The sequence below is a fragment of the Marmota marmota genome, unplaced genomic scaffold (genome assembly GCF_001458135.2).
Source record: "Marmota marmota marmota unplaced genomic scaffold, marMar, whole genome shotgun sequence".
NCBI classification, from domain to species: domain Eukaryota; kingdom Metazoa; phylum Chordata; class Mammalia; order Rodentia; family Sciuridae; genus Marmota; species Marmota marmota.
The window spans coordinates 2,560,528-2,586,317 of record NW_025999897.1 but is presented as its reverse complement, the minus strand read 5'-3'; the positions used below and the strand labels follow the sequence as shown (position 1 = coordinate 2,586,317).

General features: G+C 37.9%; 1 protein-coding gene across 1 annotated transcript in view; it reads right to left on the bottom strand.

The window, feature by feature from the left end:
- Window positions 1–20,865, bottom strand: part of Psmd12 (proteasome 26S subunit, non-ATPase 12) — a 28,834-nt gene extending 7,969 nt beyond the window's left edge. The window contains exons 1-8 of the mRNA XM_015504837.2: window positions 20,659–20,865; window positions 12,089–12,148; window positions 11,874–12,002; window positions 7,123–7,230; window positions 5,691–5,795; window positions 3,979–4,128; window positions 3,758–3,892; window positions 2,525–2,637 (exon numbers count right to left, since the gene is read on the bottom strand). Coding sequence (XP_015360323.1) covers window positions 2,525–2,637; window positions 3,758–3,892; window positions 3,979–4,128; window positions 5,691–5,795; window positions 7,123–7,230; window positions 11,874–12,002; window positions 12,089–12,148; window positions 20,659–20,766 — 908 coding nt within the window. The 5' untranslated portion in view covers window positions 20,767–20,865. The remainder of the gene's footprint in view (window positions 1–2,524; window positions 2,638–3,757; window positions 3,893–3,978; window positions 4,129–5,690; window positions 5,796–7,122; window positions 7,231–11,873; window positions 12,003–12,088; window positions 12,149–20,658) is intronic.
- Window positions 20,866–25,790: the final 4,925 nt, after the last annotated feature.

Below are 25,790 nucleotides of genomic sequence, written 5' to 3'. Positions count from 1 at the left end.
AAAAAAAAAAAAAAAAAAAAAAAAAAAAAAAAGAGGGCTGGGGCTATGGCTCGGTGGTAGAGCACTTGCCTTGCACATATGAGGCACTGGGTTCAATTCTCAGCACCACATAAAAATAAATAAATAAAGATATTGTGTCCATCTACGACTGAAAAGAATTTAAAAAAAGAAAAAGAATATGAACAATAATAAATGATGGAGAGGATATGGAAAAAAAATCACATGACCCAGACACTTACACTGTTGGTGGAATTGTAAATTATTACAATCACTATGGAAATCAGTGTGAAATTTCCTCAATAGAATAGGAAAGGAAGCCAGGCATGATACATGCACACCTATAATCCTAGCTTGCTTGCAAGGCTAAGATAAGATGATTCCAAGTTCAAGGCCAGCCTTAGCAGCTTAGTGAGACCCTGTCTCAAAATAAAAATAAAAACAGTGGGGATGGGGCTGTAGATCAGTGGCAGGGTGCTTGCCTAGCATGTGTGAGGCACTGGGTTCCATCCTCAGCCCAACATAAAAATAAACAAATAAAATAAAGGCATTCTGTCCATCTACAACTACAAAAAAATTAAAAAATAAATGAAATAAATAAATAAAGAAACAAAGACAAGACTAGGAATGGAACTATCACATGACCCAGACACACCACTCCTCAATGTCTATCCTAAAGAAGTCATTATACTACAATGATTCATGCACACCATATTTATAGCAGCACAATTCATAATAGCCAAACTATGGAACCAGCCTTGGACTCTAGGTATCCATCAACAGAGAAATGGATAAAGAAAATGTGTATATATGCAATGGAATTTCATTCAGTCATAAAGAATAAAATTATGCCATTTGGAGGCAAGTGGATGGCACACTTAAGAGCTTTATGTTAAGCAAAATAAGCCAAACTCAAAAAGTCAAGAGTTCTATGTTCTCTCTCATATGTGGAAGCTGGAGAAGAAAAAAGGAAAAAAGGCAGTGATATGGACTCATGAAAATGGAAGGGAAAACAGCAGAGTAAAGGGAGCAGGGAAAGGGAGAAGGGGAGGGAAAGAGGAAATACTAGGGAATGACATGGACCAATTTATATTGTGATAACAAATGCATGTATGAATATGTAACAATGAGTCCATTATGTATAGTTATAGAAAATAATATACAAAATAGAAAACAAAGGGAAAAACACTGTTGAAATTACGTTCAGGCTATGTTTATGAGGTATACATGAAACAAGCAAATTTTGTGTTTAGACTTGGGTCCCATCCCCAAGATATCACACTGTGTATATGCAGATATTTCAAAAACAAAAAACTCTTGAAATCAGAAAGCATATCTGTTTTACATGACAGATTATCAAAAGTGTGTTTTTTTGGTACTGGAGATTAAACCCAGGACACTTTATTGCTGAGATATACCCCCAGGCCTTTTTTTTAAAAATTTTTTAGTTTTCAGCAGACACAACATCTTTATTTGTATGTGGTGCTGAGGATTGAACCCAGTGCTGCACGCATGCCAGGCAAGCGCACTACCGCTTGAGCCACATCCCCAGCCACCCCCAGGCCTTTTTACTTTTTATTTTGAGATAGTTCTCGGTAAATTGCAGAATCTGGCCTTGAACTCACAATCCTGCCTTAGCCTCCTGAGTCTCTGGGATTACAGGTGTGTGCAGGCTGAATTTGGAAATAGTTCCGATCTCAAGCATTTCAGATAAAGAACTTTTAGCGTGCATAATAGCAAACTTCAAAAAGTCAACAGTTTTTGTACCTTTCTATTTAGTAAAAGAAAACAAATTGAGGGCTTGGGTCGTGGCTCAGTGGTAGAGCACTCACCTAGCACATGTGAGGCCCTGGGTTCGATCCTCAGCACCACATAAAAGCAAATAAAATAAAGGTATTGTGTCCAACTACAACTAAAAAATAAATATTAAAATAAAGAAGACAAATTGATTGCTATTCAACTGATTTTACTATCACTTTGCCCATAATTCCAAAAAAAGCACTGCCCTACTTAACATTCTGCTCTCTCCTGTCAATCTCTGAAATAACTGTAAACACACTAATGAAGCAGATTAAAAAGAAAAAAAAAAAAACAACCTCTTAAAACGTAAAAATCCATCATGCTTATTGTGAGCATATCTGTTTTCCATGACAGATTATCAGAAGTGTGTACTTCCAAAAAATACAAGTCCTGGACTATTAACAATAAATTTATAAAAGAGCTAATTAGTTGCTCAAGTTGGCTTGATACAAAACTTCTAAATAAGTAGTTAAGAATAAACTGTCATAATCTCATTACGTTAATTTCTAATGCAATACTAAAAACACCTCACCACTTAATTATTTCTAGTTTCCACATATAAGAGAACATAGAACCCTTGACTGTGAGTTTGGCTTATTTTATTTAACATAATGCTCTAGTACAATCTATGAGCAATCGATTAAGGAGTGTACACTCAGGTGAGACAATTTTCTTTCAAAATGGTTTTTCTAATGAGACATACTATGCTAATTACAAAAGCACTTACTTGTACTTGGGAATTTCTTCTAACTTCTTGTCACCACTTATTCGGTGAACCAAATCTGACTGTTCATTGTCAAAGGGAGCCAGGATAACATAGAGAACAACACTTTTCAGAGCCTAAAAACGTTAAACAACACAACAGATTATATTCAAGACTAAAAACGTAATGGAAACTTTGGCAAGAACTGAAAAATTATGGAATAATTATACATATTAATTTTAAATTTTGAACTCCAAAAGTACTAGGGGGAGCCAGGCCCAGTGGCACATGCCTATAATCCCAGTGACTTAGCAGGCTGAGTCAGGAGGATCTCAAATTCCTCAAATTCAAGGCTAGCTTCAGTAACTTAGCAGCGCCTTAGGCAACTTAGCAATATGTGATCTCGAAATAAAAAATAAAATTAAAAAGGGATAAGGATGTGGCTCAGTGGTTAAGCACTGGGGAATTCAATCCCCGGTACAAAAAAAAAAAAAAGCATTAGGGGGAAAAAACCTTACCAGGCTGCATTTTTAATTTCTTTCTGGAATATTTAGTTTTTATAAATCCATTAAGATAAATATTTGCTACTTTCTAATTTAAATTACTACCTCGACTAACATTTTTTAAAACTTTTTTTTTTTAATGTGCTGGAGATCGAATCCAGTTCCTCATGTGCTAGGCAAGCACTCCACCAGTAAGCCACAACCCCCAAAACATTCATTTTTGACAAAGGTATACAGGAAAAGTTCTTACAATAAGCTGGCAACATAAACACAGAATATACACATAAGCTACTTAAAACAGCTTTTGTAAATGAACTTTCCAAAGTAATACTTTGTTAGCAGGTGACCAGCTGTACATAAAAAACATTAAACTGGACACCATGGTGCACACCTATAATCTCAGCAACGTAGGAGGCTGGGGCAGGAGAATCCCAAGTTCAAGGGTAAGCCTAAGCAAGGAGACCCTCTCTCAAAATGAAAACTAAGGACAGGGGACACAGCTCAGTGGCAGAGACCCTGGGTTCAACTCCCAGTGCTGCAAAACAAAACAAAACAAAAAATTAAGCCTACATATCTTCGAAAGTGATATGTAATTTAAATTATTGCCCAACTAGTCTTATACAGTAAGGATATACTGAATAGAAAGAGGCACCACAGAACTGCACTAAATTACTACAGTTACAATGTTTTGAAATAAGAAGACCCAAGATTTTCTAACTAACAAGTATCAGTGTCAATTATTAGAATATCTTACCTGTTGCCACTTTTCGCTTTCTGCCTGTATACAGGGAGTATCATATATTGCTCTGTAGTGCTTACAAATAGACAAATAGGATCCCTCATGCTGATCCAGTTGAATCATTAAATTATAGTATTTCAACTTTAATTTCTGAAAAAAAAGTTGACAAAATAAATTGGGGTTCATGGGTCTTATTCAAACTCTGTTAAAATAAACACAGTCACAAATATGCTCACCTCTGTGTTTTCTTCTTGGAAAAATTTGGTGTTAATTTTCTTGCTGATAATTTGTGTCCGAATATAATCCTTTACAGCAAGGCAGAGCCTCATTTGCTCCAGAATAAATTCCACTCGCTCTTTTTTTTCCATTGACCCATAGGTTTCCACCTAGCAGAATAATTCCCCAAATAATATTATAATATTTAGTTGCAACAAAATTAAAAAGGCCACTGTCAAATAAGAATCTTCATGAACATACAGTAATGACAATTAAATAAAAAGGGATGGAGATATAGCTCAACGGTAGAGCACGCTTGGGATCAATCTTCAGTACTGAGGGGAAAAAAATGATTTACACCATACAATGTAAAGAATAAATCAGATTAAACACGATGAAAAATGTTTCTGATATAGTATTTGGTGTATAAATTCATAAAGTCCAGGATGACACTCAGACAAGAAAGAATGAAGGCTGTTATTATTTTATTTTGATGTGAAAATGTTTTCACCATCTTTGTAATTGTTTATTTAGGAAAATTACAAATACACAAAATGACCACTGATGTTTCATTTACACAACTTTACGTACTTTCCACATGTCAATTACTTTGAAGCAAATCTTGTTCAACATATTACATGCAAACATTTCAGTATGTATCTCTAAAAGATAAATTTTTTTGGGGAAAAAGACCATATAGAAATATTTCTTGTATCACCAAGAATCTAGTCATTCTGTAAGTCTCATGTATTTTAAAAGGTGAATTAGAATCCAAATAGATTCACATGTAATTGGTAGCTACATTTTTCTTTATGAACACAAATGTAAAATATGGACTAGAGAATGATAATGATGAGTCAATGCCTCAAAATAAAAAATACAAAGGGTTAGGAACACAGCTCAGTGGTAAAGTGCCCCTGGGTTCAATTCCCAGTACTAGGAATGAACAGACAGGGACAGGACACAAACACACACACACACCTAAAAAACCAATTTGGTTCAGAAATTTATCAGATATCAAACACTCATTAAGAATAAAGAAAATGAACCAGGTGTAATGATACACACCTGTAATCCCAGTGACATGGGAGGCAGAGATAGGAGGATTCCAAGTTTGAGACCAGCCTTAGCAATTTATCGAGGCCCTAAGCAACTGAGTGAGACCCTGTCTCAAAAAAACAAAAAAACCCAAACCAAACAACAATACCATATTCCTAAGGTATAAGTAAACAGTGCATGAATTAATTATTTTTTCTTTTCTTGGTACTAGGGATTTAACCCAGAGGCATTTTACCCCTGAGCCACATGCCTATGTGGCTTTTTATTTTTAGACTCACTAAGCTGCTGAGTCTGGCCCTGAACTTGCAATCCTCCTGCCTCAGCCTCCAGAGTTGCTGGGATTATAGATCCATGCCACTGTGCCCGGTATATTACTTATTTTATTTAAATTCCAAAGACAACTAAAATGTTCAAATAATGGCACGTGCACACACACACACAAAATCAAGGTAAATGTGTTTGTCCTAACTTTTCTTCAAAACTGTTTTAGAAGTTAAATGTAGTTGGTTTATTATATTATATAGTTTCCAGCGGCCTGAATAACCTCCCCCTGTTGCATTAATTCTTACTCTTGGTGGTTCAACAAAAAGTGATGAGGCATCAGTCAGCTACTTCCATAAGACACTGGTAACTCAACAACTTGCTTTACAAACTCCAAATTGCAGCACCTTACCTGTAATTCTTGTAAAATGGAGGCTGCCTCTTTCACGTCACCATTTTGCTCTTTTATAGTTGCTAATGTTTTAGTCAGTCGCGCACGCTCAATTTCAACATAAATCTAGAGATAAAAGAAATTTATGTTATCAAAATTTCTGTAGAAAAGTGTTAAAATTTATTTAGTTTTGCTTTCTATTTTTGCAGCATTGGGGATGGAACCAAGGGCCTCACACATGCCAAACAAATGCTCTACCACAAAGCTACACCCCCAGTCAAAATGTGGTAAAATTTAAAAGGTATGGGCTGGGTCCATACCCGCTTGTGGCTCAAGCAGTAGCGTGCTTGCCTGGCATGCGCCCGGCGCTGGGTTCGATCCTAAGCACTACATACAAATAAAGATGTGTCCGCCGAAAATATTAAAAAATTCTCTCTCTCTCTCTTAAAAAAAATTTTAAAAGGTATAATTGAACTATTATTAGGTATAGGAGTACTTATCTTAGTGCTGTTGTGCACTCTATCTGCCATGTATATATTTCATAAATACAATTTTAAAGAAAATGTCTCTATGAAACATTATCTATATTTTTCAGTTTTGCTTTCAGAATGTAAATATGAAATGAGTATGTTTTAACAAATAATAGGACCATAAGCTATATAAATGGCACAAAAAAATGAAAAGTGGCTTTAAAAGAATTGATTATTTGAAAAATAACATACTTCATAAAGAGGAAATGCAGTTCAATGTCTACAATTCCACAATTCCACCATTGCTCTATGTCTGATTTATCTATTTATCTTTTCTTTTCTTTTTTTTTTTGGTGCTGAGGACTGAACTCAGGACATCATGCTAAGTATGTGCTGTACCACTGAGCTACACCTCCAACTCAATTCATCTTTATATATAAGACTACTTTAAGTATTAAAATTTTTGGCATTTTTTGTAAATATATCTAACATTAGCAGACTTATAATTTCTAAGAAATTAAACATTAAAAACTTAACTATAACCTTAAGAGTCTACTGAATGAATCTAGACACTCTGCAGCAACCCCTTCCATCCCCACTCCCTAAAACCTTAATTTCCAATAATATTGAAGTACTTAAAGTTTCCTAAATATACCATGAAAGTTTCCTAAATATACCATGTGCTTCTTACTTAGGAACCTTTGTATATCATTTCCCCCATGTCTAACATACCCTACTCCCCACACCCTGGCCCTATATATTTTCTATTCATTTTTAAAAAGTTACATAAAATTTGGAGTAAGTTCACTAATTCCTAGAAAAATCCGGTCTTACTTAGTCTGATACTATTTAAATATATTCATTTGCATTTGAGAAGATACTAGAAAGGAATGTACAAAAATAATAACAGCTGTATTAAGCTGATACCATTTTATGAATTTCTTATAAAAATAAACATACACCCACAGATACTTAAAACTCACCTTTCCTTCTGTAACCATTCGGAGAGTATCGATTAATCGAAGTTTGACTGGGAGGTCTGTGATTTCTTCAACGTAAGTACAGCACTGTTGAACCATTTTTGCAACAGCCTAAAATATTAAAATTTATTCGTAAGTAAAATTCATCCCTCATACAGGGAAAAAATGTATTCTAATGATGGAAAGGCTAAATGTCTAAATTTGGTCAAATTTGATCTTCCCAAGGGATTACTCTAGATACTGAAATACCTATAAAAAACATTAAATCACATCAAAACCTTTGATACCTAAGAAGTACTGAATATCTAGGAACAATTCATAAAGTTTAGAAAATCTCAGATGCAAAGATACAGCTTAGAAGAAAAGCATGAAAAACATGGTAGCAGACTGAAGGGGAAAAAAGGGAAGAGAAAAGAAGAGTTCCACAGTGGCCGGAAGTCCTGATCAGCAGACACTGTGATGGAAGACAAGAGTCAGTGCATGAGTAGAAGGTAAAGAGTTCCATCCTCTGGGTGAGAAGGAGTCAGTCACCCATAAAATATGGCACTCATAGTCAGAATCTCCTGCCCTTGGTTTCCTCAGAGGTAGTGTAAGTGGACTGGACTACATTCCCTCCACCTCTAATACTCTATGATCTAGGTCGAAGGTTGGCAAACATTTCCTGTAGATTTTTGGAAATATTTACCAAGTAACTACTTGTAGACCATATAGTTTCTGTGGCAAATACTCAACTCTGCCTTTGTAACTCAAAGCTGACAGACAATATTTAAACAAATCAATGTGGCTGGGTTCCAATAAGTTTATTTACAAAAATAGGTGGCAAGTGGAATTTGGTCTGCGGTGCATCACCTGCCAGTCCCTAATCTAGATTTTAAATATCACATCATAATTACTGCTAGTAATGAAAACACTAAAGTCATCAAGAAAAACGTTAAATTAACTTAAGTATCATGTAAGACAGCAGAAAAGTAAACAGCATCCTTCCATCTTGGAAGGATTTCCATGAAAAATAATGAATGTTCAAATAGCTCAGGTTATACTTTAAACTATCTGAAAAATCAGTTGTTCAGAGACCAGGGGTTCCAGAAAACTAAGGTTGTTTTGTTTTTGTTTTTATTTTGAGAGAGTTTCACTGTGTTGTCCAGCATGGCCTTGAATTCCTAGGCTGCTGATCCTCCTGCTTAGCCTCCTGACTAGCTGGGACTACAGGAGCACACCCAGCATGCCCAGCTAAAGCTCAGGTTTTACTTACATTCACCAGCAAAGCAAAAACAAAAAGCAAAACAAAAAAGCAACAACAACAACAAAATCAAAACAGTATTATCAATATTTTAATTTGAAGTGAATATACTGCTGCTTTCTGAGAAAAAAAAAAAAATGTAGGTATGTCAGTAAGTCTTTAGGGAAGTTATGGTTGGAGTGATCCCTAAGCTCAGGTGATGGCAAGTAAGAAACCCTTAAGGGAGCAATGTTGGAAAAAAGGTTATTTTCCAAGTCTGCTTATGCAAAAAAAGAACAATTTTAGGTAAGCGATAATTATGAGTCCCTAAGCACTTGCCCTATCTATGAAGATTTAACGTGTCTTAGGGAAAAGAACAGACCAGTTCTATTTCTGGTGTCATTAGCCAGCTGTGAGAGTGACTCCATTCCTTTCTCCAAGAAGCCCTCCCTAACACACAAACCATATAATTTCTTCCTCTGCTATCCCTTATACCTTTCACTACTCTTGGGCCACTTACTTATTAAATACTGCCCCATGTATGTGTATAATGTATTATCAATCTTAAGGATACATACTAAAGGCATACCTTCATACTTCTGATTTAGATTCCTCACTAAGCTACATGCTACTTGAGGTCAAGACTGACTAGCTTGCATGTTTCTTTATGTCCTCACATTCCAAGAGCCTTAAATATAAATCTTAATTTCTCCATCCAACAAGTAATATGTTAAATAATACCTCCACTAGTTCAAATTATATGACACTATAAAATTAAAATTAAAGCTGTATTTTAGAATATGTGTTTTTATGTGAGTAGGTACTGCGTACTGAACCCAGGGTCTCTGGCCTGGTGGGTAAACACTCTGCCAGTGAGATACATCCCCAGCCCTTTTTTGGGGTAGGCAAATAGGTTTTATTCAAAGACAGCTCTGAGGGAAGTTGGATGAAACTTCATTGTTTCAAAAGTTCCATCTCCAAAGAGCTCTGGGATGAGAAAAGCTCCCCGCCACCACATTTTTTATTGGTATGTTATGGTTGTACATAATGATGGGATTTATTCTTACATATTAACACATGTACACATATGACAATATAATTTGGCTAATACTACCTCCCAGCACTTCCCTCCTAACTCCCCACCTCTAGCCCCTTGATTCTTTTCCTCTACTGATCTCCCTTTGACCTTCATGAGATGCACCACCACCTTTCTTTTCCTTTTTCCTCTCTAGCTTCCACATGAGAGAAAACACACCCTTGATCTTCTGAGTTTGGCTTATTTTGCTTAATACAATGGTCTCCAGTTCCACCCATTTTCCTACAAATGACATAATTTCATTTTTCTTTATGACTGAATAAAACTACATTGTGGGGTTGTGGCTCAGTAGAAGAGTGCTCGCCTACCATGCATGAGGTACTGGGTTTGATCCTCAGCATCATATAAAAATAAAATAAAGATATTGTGTCCACCTAAAAACTAAAAAAACAAAACAAAACATAAAAACAACAACACTGTGTTTGTTTGTATGCCACTTTTTTTTATCCATTCATCTGTTGACAGGCACCCAGGCTGGTTCTGTAGTTTGGCTGTTGTGAATTGTTACTATAAACATGGGTATGCCTCTATTACTGTACACAATGACTTTAGTTCTTTAGGATAAATACTGAGTGGTATAGCCCTTTCTATTTTTATCTTGAGATAGGGTCTTGTTAAGTTGTCCAGGCTGGTTTTCAACTTGCAATCCTCTCCTCAATCCCCTGAGTAGCTGCAATTACAGGCATGAGCCACTGCACCCAGCTAGAATGTGGGTGTTGAACTGTCCAAATACTACATAAATAGATGTTTTTGTTTCTTTTAACCCTAGATGCTTTAAGGCTTCTAATTAAGTAGCTCTTTCAAAACTGTCCCATACAAAGCCAAGTCTTCTAGAAAACGGAAAGACAATTTTATCTAATAATCGTCTCTTAAACAACAGAACTGAGCACCAAAAGGTATATTTCAATGAATTTAACATTCTCATATATTGGACCTCCCCAAAACTACAACTTTGCTAATTGTTAAATTTAGATAATTAAAAACAGCCACATCAAAATAAATACTTACATCTGTAGTCACATAAATGCAACAGTTTTATTTGTAAAATTGCTGAAAAGAAAAATGCTATCACTACCAACAGTTTCCACATGCAGAGAAACTAGACAAATCCTAGTTTGTTTTAATCAGTTAAGCAAGACTTGGTAAGTGGATATTTAAGGGTTCTTCTAGTGAGCCATTCCATAATACCTTTATTTATTTATTTATTTATTTTATCTGGTGCTAAGGATCAAACCCAACGCCTCAAGTGTGCAAGGCAAATACTATCATTGAGCCATAACCCCAGCCCTGCTATTCCTTTCTTAAGAAGTTGAAATCTGTGAATTAAAAGGTCTTTATTCATGGAATGTCTAAGATTTGGCATATGGAAACGTAATCAGATAGCTAATATACTGGCAATTTACAACCTGTTTACATAAATGGGTGTGCAAATTTTTATAATCTAAATTATTGACCTGCATGTTTTTTCTTTACCCCAACTCATTCCTGACAGGTAGGCTCAATCTTTTTAATCTGGATTACTGTTTCAATACAAGCCAAGAAAATAACTTTGTAGTAATCAAAATGTTACCCAACCATATATTGTTTACTTTGGTGTAAATACTGGTGAATAGTGGTCAATAGCTTTATATTCCTAAAAAACCAAAAACCAAAAACTCAGAATCTACTCAAGGCAACAGCTCTATAAGGATACAGTAGTACATGCCTGTCATCCCAGCTATTTGGGAGGCTGAACCAGAAGGATCACAAGTTCAAGAACAGCCTTAACAACTTAGTGAGAGCTTGTCTTAACAAATAAAATGGGCTGACGATTCAGCTTAGCAACAAAGTGTTCCAGGGGTCAATCCTCAGTACCGCTAAACAAACAATAGATTCAAGCAGTTAAACACATAATTAAATTAGAACATTAGGGCTGGGATTGTGGCTCAGAGGTAGACTGCTCGCCTAGCATGCATGAGGCACTGTGTTTGATCCACAGCACCACATAAAAATAAAAAAAAAATAAAGATATTGTGTCCACGTATAACTAAAAATAAATATATTTTTTAAAAAAGATTATAACATTAAATAAAAAAATCAATCAAGAAATAGACAAAGCTGCACGTTTATTTTATTTTTTGGAAGTTGTAAATGGAGAGAATGCCTTTGTTTATTTTTATGTGGGAGGATCAAACCCAGTGCCTCACACATGTTAGGCAAGCACTCTGTCACTGAACTATAGCCCCAACCCACAAAGCTGCATCTTTAAGTAAAATTTCATAAAAATATTCAAACAAATAAAGAAAAAACAGAAGTCATTTTGAGAATATGGCTAGAATTTTAAAATACCCACTAGAATATTGTACTATTGACTTAACAAATTTTCAGCAGATTCATAGTTTTCTAAAAGTCCTTATTAAAATGTAAATATATTTGCTTTTTAAGCTATCATGAACTCACCTGTTTTAACTGACTCCGCCTTTTTGACAGAAGCATAATATTTTCATTAAGTAAATCCCATTCTTTAGCCTCATAGCACATCTTCACTACTGCAACTAAGATACGGGATGTAGAAACCATATCAGAAGCCTGCAAGAATGGAAATATATTAAAGGTAAAAGGAACAATGTAAGTGACACTAATGGTAATTGGGATTTTCACTATAATCTACTCACAGTACGTGTTTGTTTTTCTAAAGAGAGAAGGGTTTCAATAACTTCTTGAAGTCTTCCTTCCTAAAACAAAAGATAAAAATGAAAAACATGACGATAACAATGAAAAATGACATCACCAACACAAACCAAATATATCTGACCTAAACTGAGATGTTTCTGAAACAGAAATGGAAAAAAAACCAAAAGCTTATTCTAGACAGGGGGAAAAAATCTACAATTATCTTGTTTCTCTCCATTTCATAATAGTGCTTGCTTCTCCAGTGAATTCCTTAAGGCAGTGGTTCCCTACTTGGTTCCACAAGTTTTCCTAAATATGTAGAGAAGCCTAAGGAAAACTAAACATAACAACAATGATGTCTCACCTGAGAAAAATGCCAAGTTTTTATTTTGGATTCTAATTTATCAAACTCAAGGGTGGTGGCACATGTTTATCTTTGCATTGAGACTCTAGCTGGTAGTTGCAAAACACTTTGAAGAATAAAAAGGGGAAAATAATTGCTTTCTTTACAAACTTACTGTACAGATGTTTTAAAATATGGAGCTATGAGAATAAAAAAAAGATATTGGTGCTACAAAGATAGGAAGCTGTGGCTTAATTTTACAAGGATTTTCACTCCAGTACCAGGGATTGAACCAAGGGGTATTCTACTACTTAGCTACATCTTCAGCACTTTCTATTTTTTATTTTGAGACAGGGTCTTGCAAAATTGGCCAGGATGGCCTGGAACTTGCAATCCTCCTGCCTCAGCCTCCTAAAGTCACTAGGATTATAGGCATGCACTACCATGCCCAGCTTCAGTGACTTTTAAAATAAATTAGTAATCATGCTTTACAGGGAAAGACCACATGAGAATACCCATACATGCTACAGTGAAAGTCCATGCTCTCAAGCAGATATTGACCCAACTGAATACATCCCTTTATGTCAACTGATAATAGCCTCTCCACACCTCTAGCATATACAAAAATAGAACATTCCCCCTGGTACATACTTTAAGAAATAGCAATTAAAAATTCAAATAATATAAACTAAACAATACACCAGGACTAAAACAGATCATTTTATCAGAAACTATACATTTTGATTAAAAAAAACCCCACAGCACAAAAACTGAAATGATTAAGATATTCATATCAATAACAATTATGTACACAACTCTACCAATGAACTGGAAACAATGAGTCGTTAAAAGTTTTTTGAATTTAAAAATTGTTTTTCAAACACTAAATGAAAAACTTAATGTCATTCATAAATGATGAAAGAAACAATAAGAGTTTTTTTAATTAAGGGCCTAAATAATGTTTGAATTTTTCAAAATACTGCTGCCAAGTTTTAAATTATGTATTTTCTCTTCTGTTTTTGGTGGTACTGGGGATGGAACACAGGGTCTTGTGCACACTAAGCACACTCTACGCCGTGCTGAGCCACACTGCAAGGCTAAACTGTGTATTTTCTATGCAGCACAGAATATGTACTGCACAACTACTGCCTGAACTTACTTTAAATCCAAAACCTGCATATTAACATATTTTAGCAACATTTCCTATGCAAAGGGAAACCCTAAAGAATCATATACAGAATAAACGCTGGCCAAATGTTCATCAGAAGAACAATGAACAAATCTATAAATTTTCCAAAGTTGAAGGCTTAAAAAACAAAAAAAAACAACAACAAAAAAATCTTTTTTTTTTTTTTTTTAAAGAGAGAGAGAGAATTTTTTAATATTTATTTATTAGTTCTCGGCGGACACAACATCTTTGTTTGTATGTGGTGCTGAGGATTGAACCCGGGCCACACGCATGCCAGGCGAGCGCACTACCACTTGAGCCACATCCCCAGCCCTCAAACAATCTTAGGACTAGAACGACTGCTAGAGATTACCTAATGCCATCCATTCACTTCAGAAATTAAAAAGGCTGAGAACCAGTTTAAGTGAGTTGGCTCAGTCACAGTGTATTAGCAGAACCAGACTACCAGCCTCTTCCCTCCCAGCCCCATGTTCCCTCCAATACACTGCAGTGCTCCCCTAACATACTAGTTGAAATCATGCTCTTTGCTTTTGATCAAAGTAATCTCCACAGGGAAATGGATGATATCTGGAAAACAAAGTATAAAAATTCAAATGCAAAATACTTCTTGTTTACTGATAGTCATCTGTCACATTTACAATTGCTGTGATTATGTGACTATGAAATAAAGAGTATACTTTATTATATGGTATTCTAATTCAGAAGCACGGGTACTGCCAGGTGCCATGGCACAAGGCCTGTAATCCTGGCTACCTGGGAGGTGCAGGAGGATCGCAAGTTTGAGGATGGCCTCAGCAAGTTAATGAGACCCTGTTTCAAAATTTAAAACAAGTAAAATAAAAAGGGACAGAGATACAACAAGAAGTGAGACCTTGCCTAGCACGCACAAGGTCTTGGTTTCAATCCCCAGTACCTCAAAAACAAACACAGACACACACAAAAGCATGGGTACTAAAGAACTGCACCCCATATGGGAGGGAGTCAGATTACTCTAAAGCCATGGCCTTCAGCATCAACAAGACATTAAATATCATCTTCTCAGAAAGGTGTTCTTGGCCAAGGCTCTGTAAAATCAGCAATCATTTAGCACCTCCTTTAACACTCAATCTTACTGACTTTCTACTTTGCAATTACTCCAAATTATACTCTATTAATATTTACTGTCTTAGTACTCTCACTAGAATGTAAACTCTAAGAGCAGTGACCAAGTATCTGTTGTTGTAGCTCAGTGGGCTGCTGCATCACCAAACCAAGCACCTAATGCTGCGTCTGCAGATATTATGGTATATCCCTTAAAAAAAAAAATTTAAAAAAATAGTTATAGATGGACAAAATACCTTTATTTTATTTATTATAATGTGGTGCTGAGGATCGAACCCAGTGCCTCACACATTAGGCAAGCGCTTTATCACTCATTGAGCCCCAGCCCGGGCCTTGGTATACCCTTTTATATAGTTTTGGTGGGGTGAGCAGTACAGAGGACTGAATCCAGAGATGCTCTAACTACTGAGTTACATCCCCAGCCCTTTCTAATTTTTTATTTTATTTAGGGACAAGGTCTCACATTGCTGAGGCTGGCCTGAAACTTGTGATCTTCCTCAGTGGCTGGCCTCCTGAGTGGCTGGCCAACCTTTTATACCTTTTAGCAGATTTTGTTTTGTTTTGTTTTGTTTTTTTGGTGGTGCTGGGGATTGAACCCAGGGCTTTGTGCAATCAAGGCAAACACTTGACCAACTGAGCTATGTCCCCAGTCCCCAGAATTATTAATGTATGTATCTCACCAACTTAGAGGTTTATAAGTTTCATTAGGCCTGGATCCTTGTTTAAATTAAATTGTTGCTTTCCTTAAAACAACTTGCACATAGTATGTGTTTGTTCAATGGATGGACACTGACCTGAACTATTCAGTTGATATAAAAGTATGGGTACAAAAGAACTGCACCCCATATGGAGTTAAGACAATTGTTGATTTTTACTGTCAAAATAAGGACAATGTACAAGTTATATGGCTGTTAATTTAATGCTATTTGAGGAATACCATCAAAAATTTCATTAAATTTCAAATCATCCCACTTTATTTTCCCAATTTTCAATATTCAACCCTATGGTTAAATGCCTTCCTCTTTCCTGTGTATTCACAAAGCTCCTGAAATTCTACTTCCGTGATGCTGCCTTTCAACTCATAGGGAACAAAAAGGCTATAGCCATCCAAAACAAACTTGTTAGAACATGCGGCTTCTGTGACTCATTCTTCTCACTAAAATAATCCTTGTAAATGAGGTAAATGACTAATAAGTTTGCTGAACATCAATGCATGTTGGATATCTGTAAAGTTTGTATGTTTGCCTCCTTCAACTCCTAAATGGATCCAATCTGTTAATGATTTGTTAAACAACCTAAACAAGAAAAGGGCTAATAACAAGTTAACACAAACAGCTGAAACTTAAAGTCAAATGACCTATTTCTACAAAAAGTAAACTGTTTAACAATTTCACCTCCTCTTCACTGTTAATATTAACCTTGAGAAGCTGTATGTGACCAAAAGAAATGATAAGACATTAAGGGGAAGGAGAACCGAAGGGTATAGTATTCAACTTAAGAATGTAAGTAGTCCCCAGATAACCATGTCAAATATACCAGAATGAAGAAGAGAATGGAAAACCCTTTGTGCATTAAGAGCTGCCAAAACCTTATCTTTATAGTTCAGAAAAGGCCCACTTTAATTGTTAACTCCTCAATATAAGGGGAAGAGATAACCATCAAGAACTAGTATCACTTTTATAATTTTATCTACCTGACAGTGTTCCCCACAATGCCAAAGAAGCATTAGAATGAAATGGCTAAAAATAATGCTCGGGTCTACACTGATCTACTTACTACCTTGTACTTCGTCAAAAAACTTATACCTCTTGACCCTCAATTCTTCAGAGAAATAAGCCTACTAACAGCATCCTCTCCATAGGACTGATACAATAATTAAATCAATAGTTATAAAGATATTCCTGGAATATAGTATGTACATCATTATCATAGTAGCTAACATTTTTAGAAACTTATACAGCAATAAAAACCAGTTATTGTTATTTGCTAGGCAGGTCAGTATGTAGACACAGAATTGTAGATTCAAATGGCCTAGACTTGGCAATTTTACTACTAAGGTCTAGACTTTAGTTTGCTTTTTTTTAAAGCTTCTGCTATATAAGGTTTTCTCACCTAAAATATTCTTTTTTTTTTTTTTGGTACTAGAGGTTGAACTCAGGGGTACTTGACCACTGAGCCACATCCCCAGCCCTATTTTGTATTATTTAGAGACAGGGTCTAATGAGTTGCTTTTAAATCGTGATCCTCCTGTCTCAACCTCCAGAGCCACAGGGATTACAGGCATGCACCACCATGCCCAGTACCACCCCACATATTTTTTTTTTTTCAGTTGTAGGTAGATACAATACCTTTATTTTATTTATTTATATGTGGTGCTAAGGATCGAACCCAGTGGGTAGTCTAGCGCTCCACCACTCTACAGCCACAACCCCAGCCTAATCACCTCATATATTCTTATTAAGTTATACAACAATTTTTATCTTCAAATGTCTTCCACAATTAAAATAAAAATTGTCTGAAGGAAAGTAAGTGCAAATTGATGATCCCTTAAAGAGGTGTGAAATATTGCAAAAAGAACACTATTCCCGTTGCTAGGAGACCTGAGCTCCCATAAACCATGTGAGCTGCCTGAACTCTATCTTCTTACCAGTGAAATAACAAAACTTCCTTCAGAGTTTTTATTGATGGATTCAAAATAAAAATAAAAAGAATGTATTCGGGCTGGGGATTTAGCTCAGTTGGTAAAGTGCCTGCCTGGTTCAATCCCCAGCATCACCAAAAAAAAAAAAAAGAAAAAAAGAAAAAGAATATATGTTAAAATGTTCCACACATTCCAGAGTAGAAATGCAGTGTTACTTTTCTTTCTCTTCTTTTCTTCAGCAGTACTGGGGAATGAACCCAGGACTGTATGCATGTTAAGCAAGTGCTCTATCACTGAGCTATATTCCCAAACCTTTTTATTTTATTTTATAGACCCTGCCCTCGAATTTGCAATACTCCTGCCTCAGTCTCCCCAGTAGCTGGGATTACAGGCATGCACACCCACATCTGGTTAAAAAAATAATAAAAAATTTTTAATGTTTGGCAGAATCATTACAAATTAACATAAAATGGGGGCTGAGGTTGTGGCTCAGCAGTAGAGCGCTTGCCTACCATGTGCGGGACCCTGGGTTTGATCCTCAGCACCACATAAAAAATAAATAAGTAAAGGTATTGTGTCCAAAAACAATTAAAGAATATTAAAAACAATTCATATAAAAATTAACATAAAATGAGTAATATGAAAATCAGAGTAACCTTATTTATGCCTTTAATTTTACCTAGTGTAGTAAGCCCAAACATCCTTTGTTAAAAAAACTTCCATTACTTATCTAACACCCAAAGGCATCTGGCCTTTGAGTGAGCAAGTCTTTTCCACTGTCTTGAACCTAACAATGTCCAAAATGAAGACTACATATGCGATCATTAGAACAACTGTGGCAGTGAGGCTTTTTTTCCTTACCATTCTAAAAGCTCTCTGACCACAGGAGCTCTAATATCTTTATTAGAGCTAAACTAACACTAACACTAGCTAGGTTTTGCACAGAGCAGGCTGTTACCAGAAGAAACTGGTAAAGAGAAAATTTTTTTCCCCCTCCCAGTCTCAGTTGCACTTCTCCTAAAGCAAATAATTTGTTTCTTATTTATGGACACTATCATTCTATGAATTCCAAGCAGAGGTGCAGATGCTGATTTGATACAATGTCTCACTAACTTGCCCAGGTTGGCCTTGAATTTTCAATCCTCCTGCCTCAGCCTCCAGAGTAGCTGGGATTAAAGGCTTGTGGCTATCCACATTAGATATTAGATATCCATATCTAAGCATTAAGGTATTTCACACAGAAATCCATATTCCTGATTTCTCCCTCAAATTACCAGCATTGGTAAAGATCCATCTTCATCCTTAAATGGCAAATATCAACTGAAGATGGAAAATTGCTCCTCTCCCTGGGAAGTGCTCAGAAGTTCAGGTTCCTACTACATTTGACTGAATAGGTGAAACAAGATAGGAAAGAGCACAGCTTTAGAATTGGTCTATGGATTTGCATCCTGGCCCCACTACTCTATTAGCTGTATGATCTTGGGGTATGTGGCTCAACTTTCCCTAGCTTCAGTTTCCTTGTCTGTAAAATAAGAGTAATAGTAATACCTATCAAATAGGGCTGAAGTGAGGATCAAATGAGTCTGTGTATGTAAGCACTCAGCAAAGTGCCCAGCACTATAGAAAGGACCTAATAATTGCTAATTGCTGGCAGCTCTTATCTGCCTGAAAATGTAAGCATTTTAATTTCTCCACCCTTATGAATAGATGTTTCTTTACACTACCTGGTGGAAAGCTCAGGGACAAATTTATGGCTACCCCTCAACAAGCACACCAAACCTAGTTAATATAGGCATATCAACTTCATCTCTCTCCACCCTTGCTTTTTTAAAAGTCCTATTAAAGCCAGGCGCGGTGGCGCATGCCTGTAATCCCAGCAGTTTTGGAGGCTCAGATAGGAGAATCTTGAGTTCAAAGCCAGCCTCAGCAATTTTGAGGCATGAAGCAACTCAGTGAGACCCTGTCTCTAAATAAAATACAAAATAGGGCTGAGGATGTGGCTCAGTGGTCGAGTATCCCTGAGTTCAATCCCCAGTACCCCCCCAAAAAAATCCTATTAAAATCATTTTCTTAAGAAAAGCATTAAAAAGGATTCCATAAGAACTAAATGTGATGCACTGCTTGACACTCCCCTTGCCTATGAATTCACTACACTGTAACATTCTTTACAGTAAGTTTTTTAAGGAACAAAAACAATATTCAGTGAAGGCATCCCAGGTGAATAGTAATACATGTTTGTGGCTGAATTGATCTTCGAGGACTGGGTATAATTCTTAGCAACAGCCCCCAATGGAGTTGATTCTGTTGCAACCAATCCCTATGAGGCACACCTAAGTTCTGAATCCTAGATTCTGCCTATTACTAACCTTGGACACCTAACTCTTGAATCTTGGATTATGTGAAATAATTATACACAAAGTTGCATGACACAGCACAGGGTGTCAAAATGTTTGGACCAAGTTAGTTTCTCTTCCATGGTAGAGGGGTTGGAGGTGTAGCTTAGAGACCTAGCATATGCAAGCCCCTGGGTTCAATCCCCAGTACAGCAAACCAAACAAACCAAACACACATGCGATCCCATGGTAGATAAGCATGTGGGCTATTGTTCATTATCTCCCCTAATGGGCACTCTACATTCAGCTACATCCCCAGCCCTTCAGTGCCTGCCTTTCTTCCTTCCTGTACTTCCTTAAGAATGACTCCTCCCTATCTTGATCTTACTACTTACTAAGGCTCAGTACAAATGTCAGCTTCTCCCCTGCGTGTTCCAATGACACTTTACACTTGTAGAGCTCACCATCATGCATGACGTGACTAATTCGTTACATATAGGCTCGCCATAAGTACAGGGGTCCTAGGTTAGTCATCTTTGCACTATCACTTTCCTTCTCCTCGCGGTCAAAGACCGGCACATTGCCAGGATTGACATAAATTCATTCGGTAACAGCAATAAAACCAAACTCTCTGATCTAGCCTGAATGCTGAAGCGGCCTTCACCTCTGCAAAATTCTTAGAGCATTCAAGAAAAGGTAGAAGGTACAACCGGTCCCCACTTGTACAGGGAAGAAGTGGCCACCTGTCGGGGAGTCTGGGAAGCTGTAAGCATTAGCGTCCTCCGGCTGCGGAGTCTCTCGGTGGCGGGGCAGACTTGGAGACTCCCACCCATACAGGCCTCACCCGGGCTGGGCAGGCAATAGGGTATGTGCGCTCCAGCCCGCAGGCCCCCTGAGGCCTAAGCAGGCTCGACGCCGTGACTCAGCCCCTGGCGCCCGCCAACAGCCAGCCGGCCTCCCCTCACCTTGGCCAGCTTCTCGCACTCGGGCAGGCGCTGATCCACCGTGGCGCTGTAGTCCACCTCCATCTTGACGATGCGCCCATCAGCCCGCTCCGAACCGCCGTCCGCCATGGTTCCAGCCTAAGAGTCCCCTGATGTCCCCCTGCTTCGGCCACCACTCGTCACCCACACCGGAAGCCGCCCGCGCACCCACTCAGGCAGTGCGTCGGGAGCCCGCTCGAAGGACCCCGCAAGGCCCCCTTCTCCGGCCGCCAGTCAGGCGCTACCGCGGACAGCCCTGGGGGCGGAGCGTAGGGCGAGGGGGCGGGGCTCGCCTCCCGCCCCTACCGCCGACGTCTTGTTTTGTGCTTGGTAGCGTCCAGACTTTTCATCTGAAATTCGTGCTTAGGAAAGCGAGTGTAACAGAGTGGCACATCCCAGGTCTTCTCACACCCCTGCTTCGAATTATAAATTTCTCGGAATCGCGGGCAAGTCACTTAACTTTTCTCGGATCTCGGTTTTTGTCATTTGTGCGTGAGGAGCCTGAAATAAACCCTCCAGACAGAAGTTGTAGGGTTGTATCTGGTCGAGAATCTTGGCGACTTAATCTGTGGGGTTTCTGGTGGCTAATAGGGGAAGATATGGCAGCGGTTTAGTGATACAACACAGTGCTTTTTGTTTTCGTTTTCACTCTAACCCACTAAGTAGGAGGAATCATTAGACATTTTCTTTGTTATCCTCTTATGAACATCAAACTAGATAACGTGTGTGAGTCTATTTCAATCCTCAAGGGCCGTGCAAGTTTTATTTGTTATCATCTGCATCCCCTGGGTCCATATAAGATAGCTTAGGATCCTAAAAAAAATTTAATGAGGTTGTATAGGGTATGGTCATATGGTCAACAGTAGCCAGGGGGAAAAAATGAGAAATTCTGGGGTATTCTCTTATAGTAAAGATTCTCAGTTTAATTCGTGTCAATATCCCTTTATATATTCTGAATAGAACTTAATTTTTTTTTAAAGAGAGAGAGAGAATTTTTTTTTAATATTTATTTTTTAGTTTTCGGCCGGCACAACATCTTTGTTTGTATGTGGTGCTGAGGATCGAACACGGGCCGCACGCATACCAGGCGAGCGCACTACCACTCGAGCCACATCCTCAGCCCTAGAACTTAATTTAATCTCTTGCAATGACAATCATGAGTAATATGACCCATCTATAAACGAAACAAGATAATACTATAGTAGTGATGTAAAGAGAAATAAATTTTTAAGTACTAAAATATGTCCAAGGTTTTGGGTTCCATCCCCAATAATGCAGAATAAAACAAAACAATAATGCTGGGTGAGTGGGATCACAGGCGTGCACCACCTTACCTGGCTCTACTTGCCTTCTTAAAACGGCTACTTTGATGTCCAAGAGACACCTGAATCGTACAACCCAGCTGCTTTTCTTTCCCTCTGGCCTTGCTTCTCCCTAACTGAGGATATAACTCAGTGGTAGAGCACTTGCCTGGCATGTACAAGGTCCTGGCTTCAGTCCCCAGCAAAATATAAAGAAAGGAAAATTCAAACAAGTAATCATCTTTTTGCACCCATACCCCAAAACAATAAATTTTAAAACTGTCTATGGATGCCTCAAGCATCATAAAGTCCTGCAATTGGCAATGTGATTTTTCCAAAATCCTGAATAACTTCTTTGTAAAGCTCTATGTCAAATTAAAAAAGTAGTCTTCCTTTTTTTCATGCAGAAGAAATCTTGGAAATTTTAGTTCACATTAAAAAATAGCTTAGTATATGTAACGCCAAATTAGACATAAGTGCCTGGTGGGACATTGAAAAGTCTGATGGAATGTAGGACAATATTTTTACTTTTTTTTTTTTTGTGTGTGTGTGTGTGTGTGACACTGGGGATTGATCCTAGGGGAGTACATCTCCAGGTCTTTTTAAAAGTTTGAGACAGGCTGGGGCTGTGGCTCAGTGTTAGTGCGCTTGCCTGGCTTGCATGAGGCACGGGGTTCGATTCTCAGCACCACATACAAATAAATAAAATAAAGGTCCATCAACAACTAAAAAATATTTTTAAAAAATTTGAGACAGATTCTTGCTAAGTTGCTCAACCTGGTCTTGAACTTTCGATCTTTCTACCAGAGTCTCCCAAGTAGCTGGGATTACAGGCATGCGACACCATGCCTGGCTAAGGACAGTATGTTATTGTGTAGGCTTATTGCATTGCAGGCTGCCTAGCATCTCAGGTACATGCTATCTCCCTTTCCCCCCAATGATTGTGCCACCTCCACATTCCCCTACAAATTTCCAAAACACATTCTGGGGGTCTGTGTTGTTGAGACATTCTAGGCTAAGATGCTGTCTCCATATTCTGTGTTAATTTTTTTTTTCCTTTTTTACTAGTACTGGGAAAGAATCCCAGAGCCTTGCACATGGTAGGCAAGTAAGTGCTCTACCACTGAGCTACATTATCATCCACTTTAAAAATTATTTAAAAATAATAATTTTTGAGACTGGGTCTTGCTAAATTGCCCAGGCTGGCCTTGAACTTGCAGTCCCCAGTCTCAAACTCCAGAGCAGCTAGGATCACAGGTGTGCAACACTGCTGCTAGGCGAAATTGGTTTGACTAAAGTAGACAAAAGGATCTGGTAATGTGATTTTTGTGTGAAAGTTTTGAGAAGTCAAAAAGTAACAAAGAAGAGAGGGAGTAGGCAGATTTATGGTTCCCAGAGCTCAAAAAATAAGAGTGAGGCGGAGGTCTAAGAGGCAACTAGGAAATTGAGAAAACTCCAGATGGCTTCCAAACCAAACTGAAGCTCTTCCTTGCTAGGCTTTGAGGTAACAGAAAATAAAAAGCGATTTGAAATCTAAGGAAACAAGAAGTTGAAACAGTTAAGTTGATAAAGAGGGAGCTCAGTAGAAATCTGAGCAATGGTCAGAGAATTGAGAGTACTGTATGATAGATGCATTGTGAATTCTTTATTTGAATGAGTCTGATTAAATTTGTGGCTTTGTGAGGAAGGAATTGGTTTCAGAAGAGAAAAATTGGCTGTGGAGGAATAAGGTATCTAAAAGATGAGGGGGGGGTGCTGATTGGAACAAGCAGTTTATTCAGAAAAAAAGGCAAAATGAATATTGCAATACTCATTATTAAAAATGGTGTGCCCACATATTAATGACAATGTTTGGTGTATTTTTCGTATTTGGCATTTCTGGCACATTCATCTTATAGGCTGACTGACCCAAGGTTCCTGCTCTTGTGTAGTGAACTTTCTCATGGGAAGATAGAAAATAAACCTGTAAATACATGCTGGGGTGGGGAATTGATAAGCACTTGGGAGGTGGTCAAGGAAAGCGTCACCAGTGAGCCCAGACTGGAAATGAGGGGGGTGTGTCTTGCAAACATCTGGAGGATGAAGATGCTAAGAGAGGCTACAGCAGGTACAAGAATCCTCAGGTGTGCACAACCAGAGCCTGCCTGGACCGTGGGAAGGAGAACAAGGATGAGGAATTGGTTTTCTTTCTGAGTGAGATGACAAACCACTGGGGTTCAGAGCAAAGGGGAGACTTGAGATGACTTAACATTTCAAAGACTCTGTCTGGCTGCTGTGTGGTGACTAGATTGGGGCAGAAGTTGGGAGACTAGTCGGGAGGTTATTGCAGTAATCCAGGATGAAAATGATGGTGATGTGGACTAGGGCAGAAGCAGTGGAGGGTAAGAAGTGGCTGGATTCTGGATATATGCTGAAGATAGAGCCACAGTAGGATTTGCTGATGGACATTGAGAGGAGAAAGGTTAAACATGTCTGCAAGATTTTGGCCTGAGTGTCTGGAAGGATGGAGTTGCCATTTACCATGACACAGCAGATTAGGGAGAAGCAAGGCTGGAGGGACAGAAAAACAGCTCGGTTTTGGATGTATGTTTGAGGATCTCTTGAATATTTAAGTAACCGTTTTAAGAAAGCAAGTAGAGAGCCAGGCACTGTGGCGCATGCCTCTAATCCCAGTGGCTCTGGGGGCTGAGACAGGAGGATCCCGAGTTCAAAGCCAGCCTCAGCCAAAAGTGAGGCACTAAGCAACTCAGTGAGACCCTCCCTGTCTCTAAATAAAATACAAAAAAATAGGGTTGGGGATGTGGCCCAGTGGTTGAGTGCCTGGTTGAGTGCCTCTGAGTTCAATCCCCAGTACCCATCAACCCCCCAAAACACAGCAAGTAGAGCCAGGTAAAGTGGTGAATCCTCCCACCTCCACCTAAGGTGGGAGGATTGTAAGTTCAGAGCCAGACAGGCAATTTAGTGAGCTCTTGTCTCATTAAAAAAAAAAAAAAAAAAAAAATCCCACTAAACCATAAAGAGAAAGGGCTGGAGATGTAACTCGTCATGTAACTCGGTGGTAAAGGATTCCTGAATTCAAAGGCTAGTACTGAAAATAAAACAGAACAAAACAGGCAAGTGGATATATATCAGTTTCAAGCTAAGGAAAGTCATTGGGCTAGAGATTTGAAGTTGGCAGCCATTGCTATATGAATGGTATCTAAAGCCACGAAGCTAACATTACAGAAATGTTCCTGAAATGTTGTGTATAAATATTTGTTTTTATAAATTGCCCATCTTAAAGGTAGCTAGGGGAATTGCTGTTTTCGAGACTGTTGTGAATTATTTTGTATGAAAAACTACATTATATTTTACCTTTGGAGTAAATCTCTTGGTCCTGTGTTGGAATTGCTTCCTGCCAGATGCAATTAAGAGTCCCAGACTATGATGGTTCAACCTGATTTTTTTTTTCACTTTGCAATGATGTGAAAGCAATTAACATTCAGAAGGAATCACATTTTAAATTTTGAGTCTTTATATTTTCCTGGGATATCAACATGCTTACCCAAGAATCTTGTGATACTGGACAGGACCCCTGCTAGTCAGCGCTTAGATCACAAGGCTGAAAAACCATAGTTTAGAGTGGGCTGTGATGCTACCCTATGATGTTTGGTAAGTAAGGTATATAAATACATTTTTGACTTAAGGTATTTTCAATGGATTATGGATTGATTGGGACACAACTCCACCAGAAACCAAGGAGCATCTGCCTAACAACTCAGAGTTACTATATTCCTTTCCTTTTGTTGCTGTAACAAATTAGTGCCTTAAAAC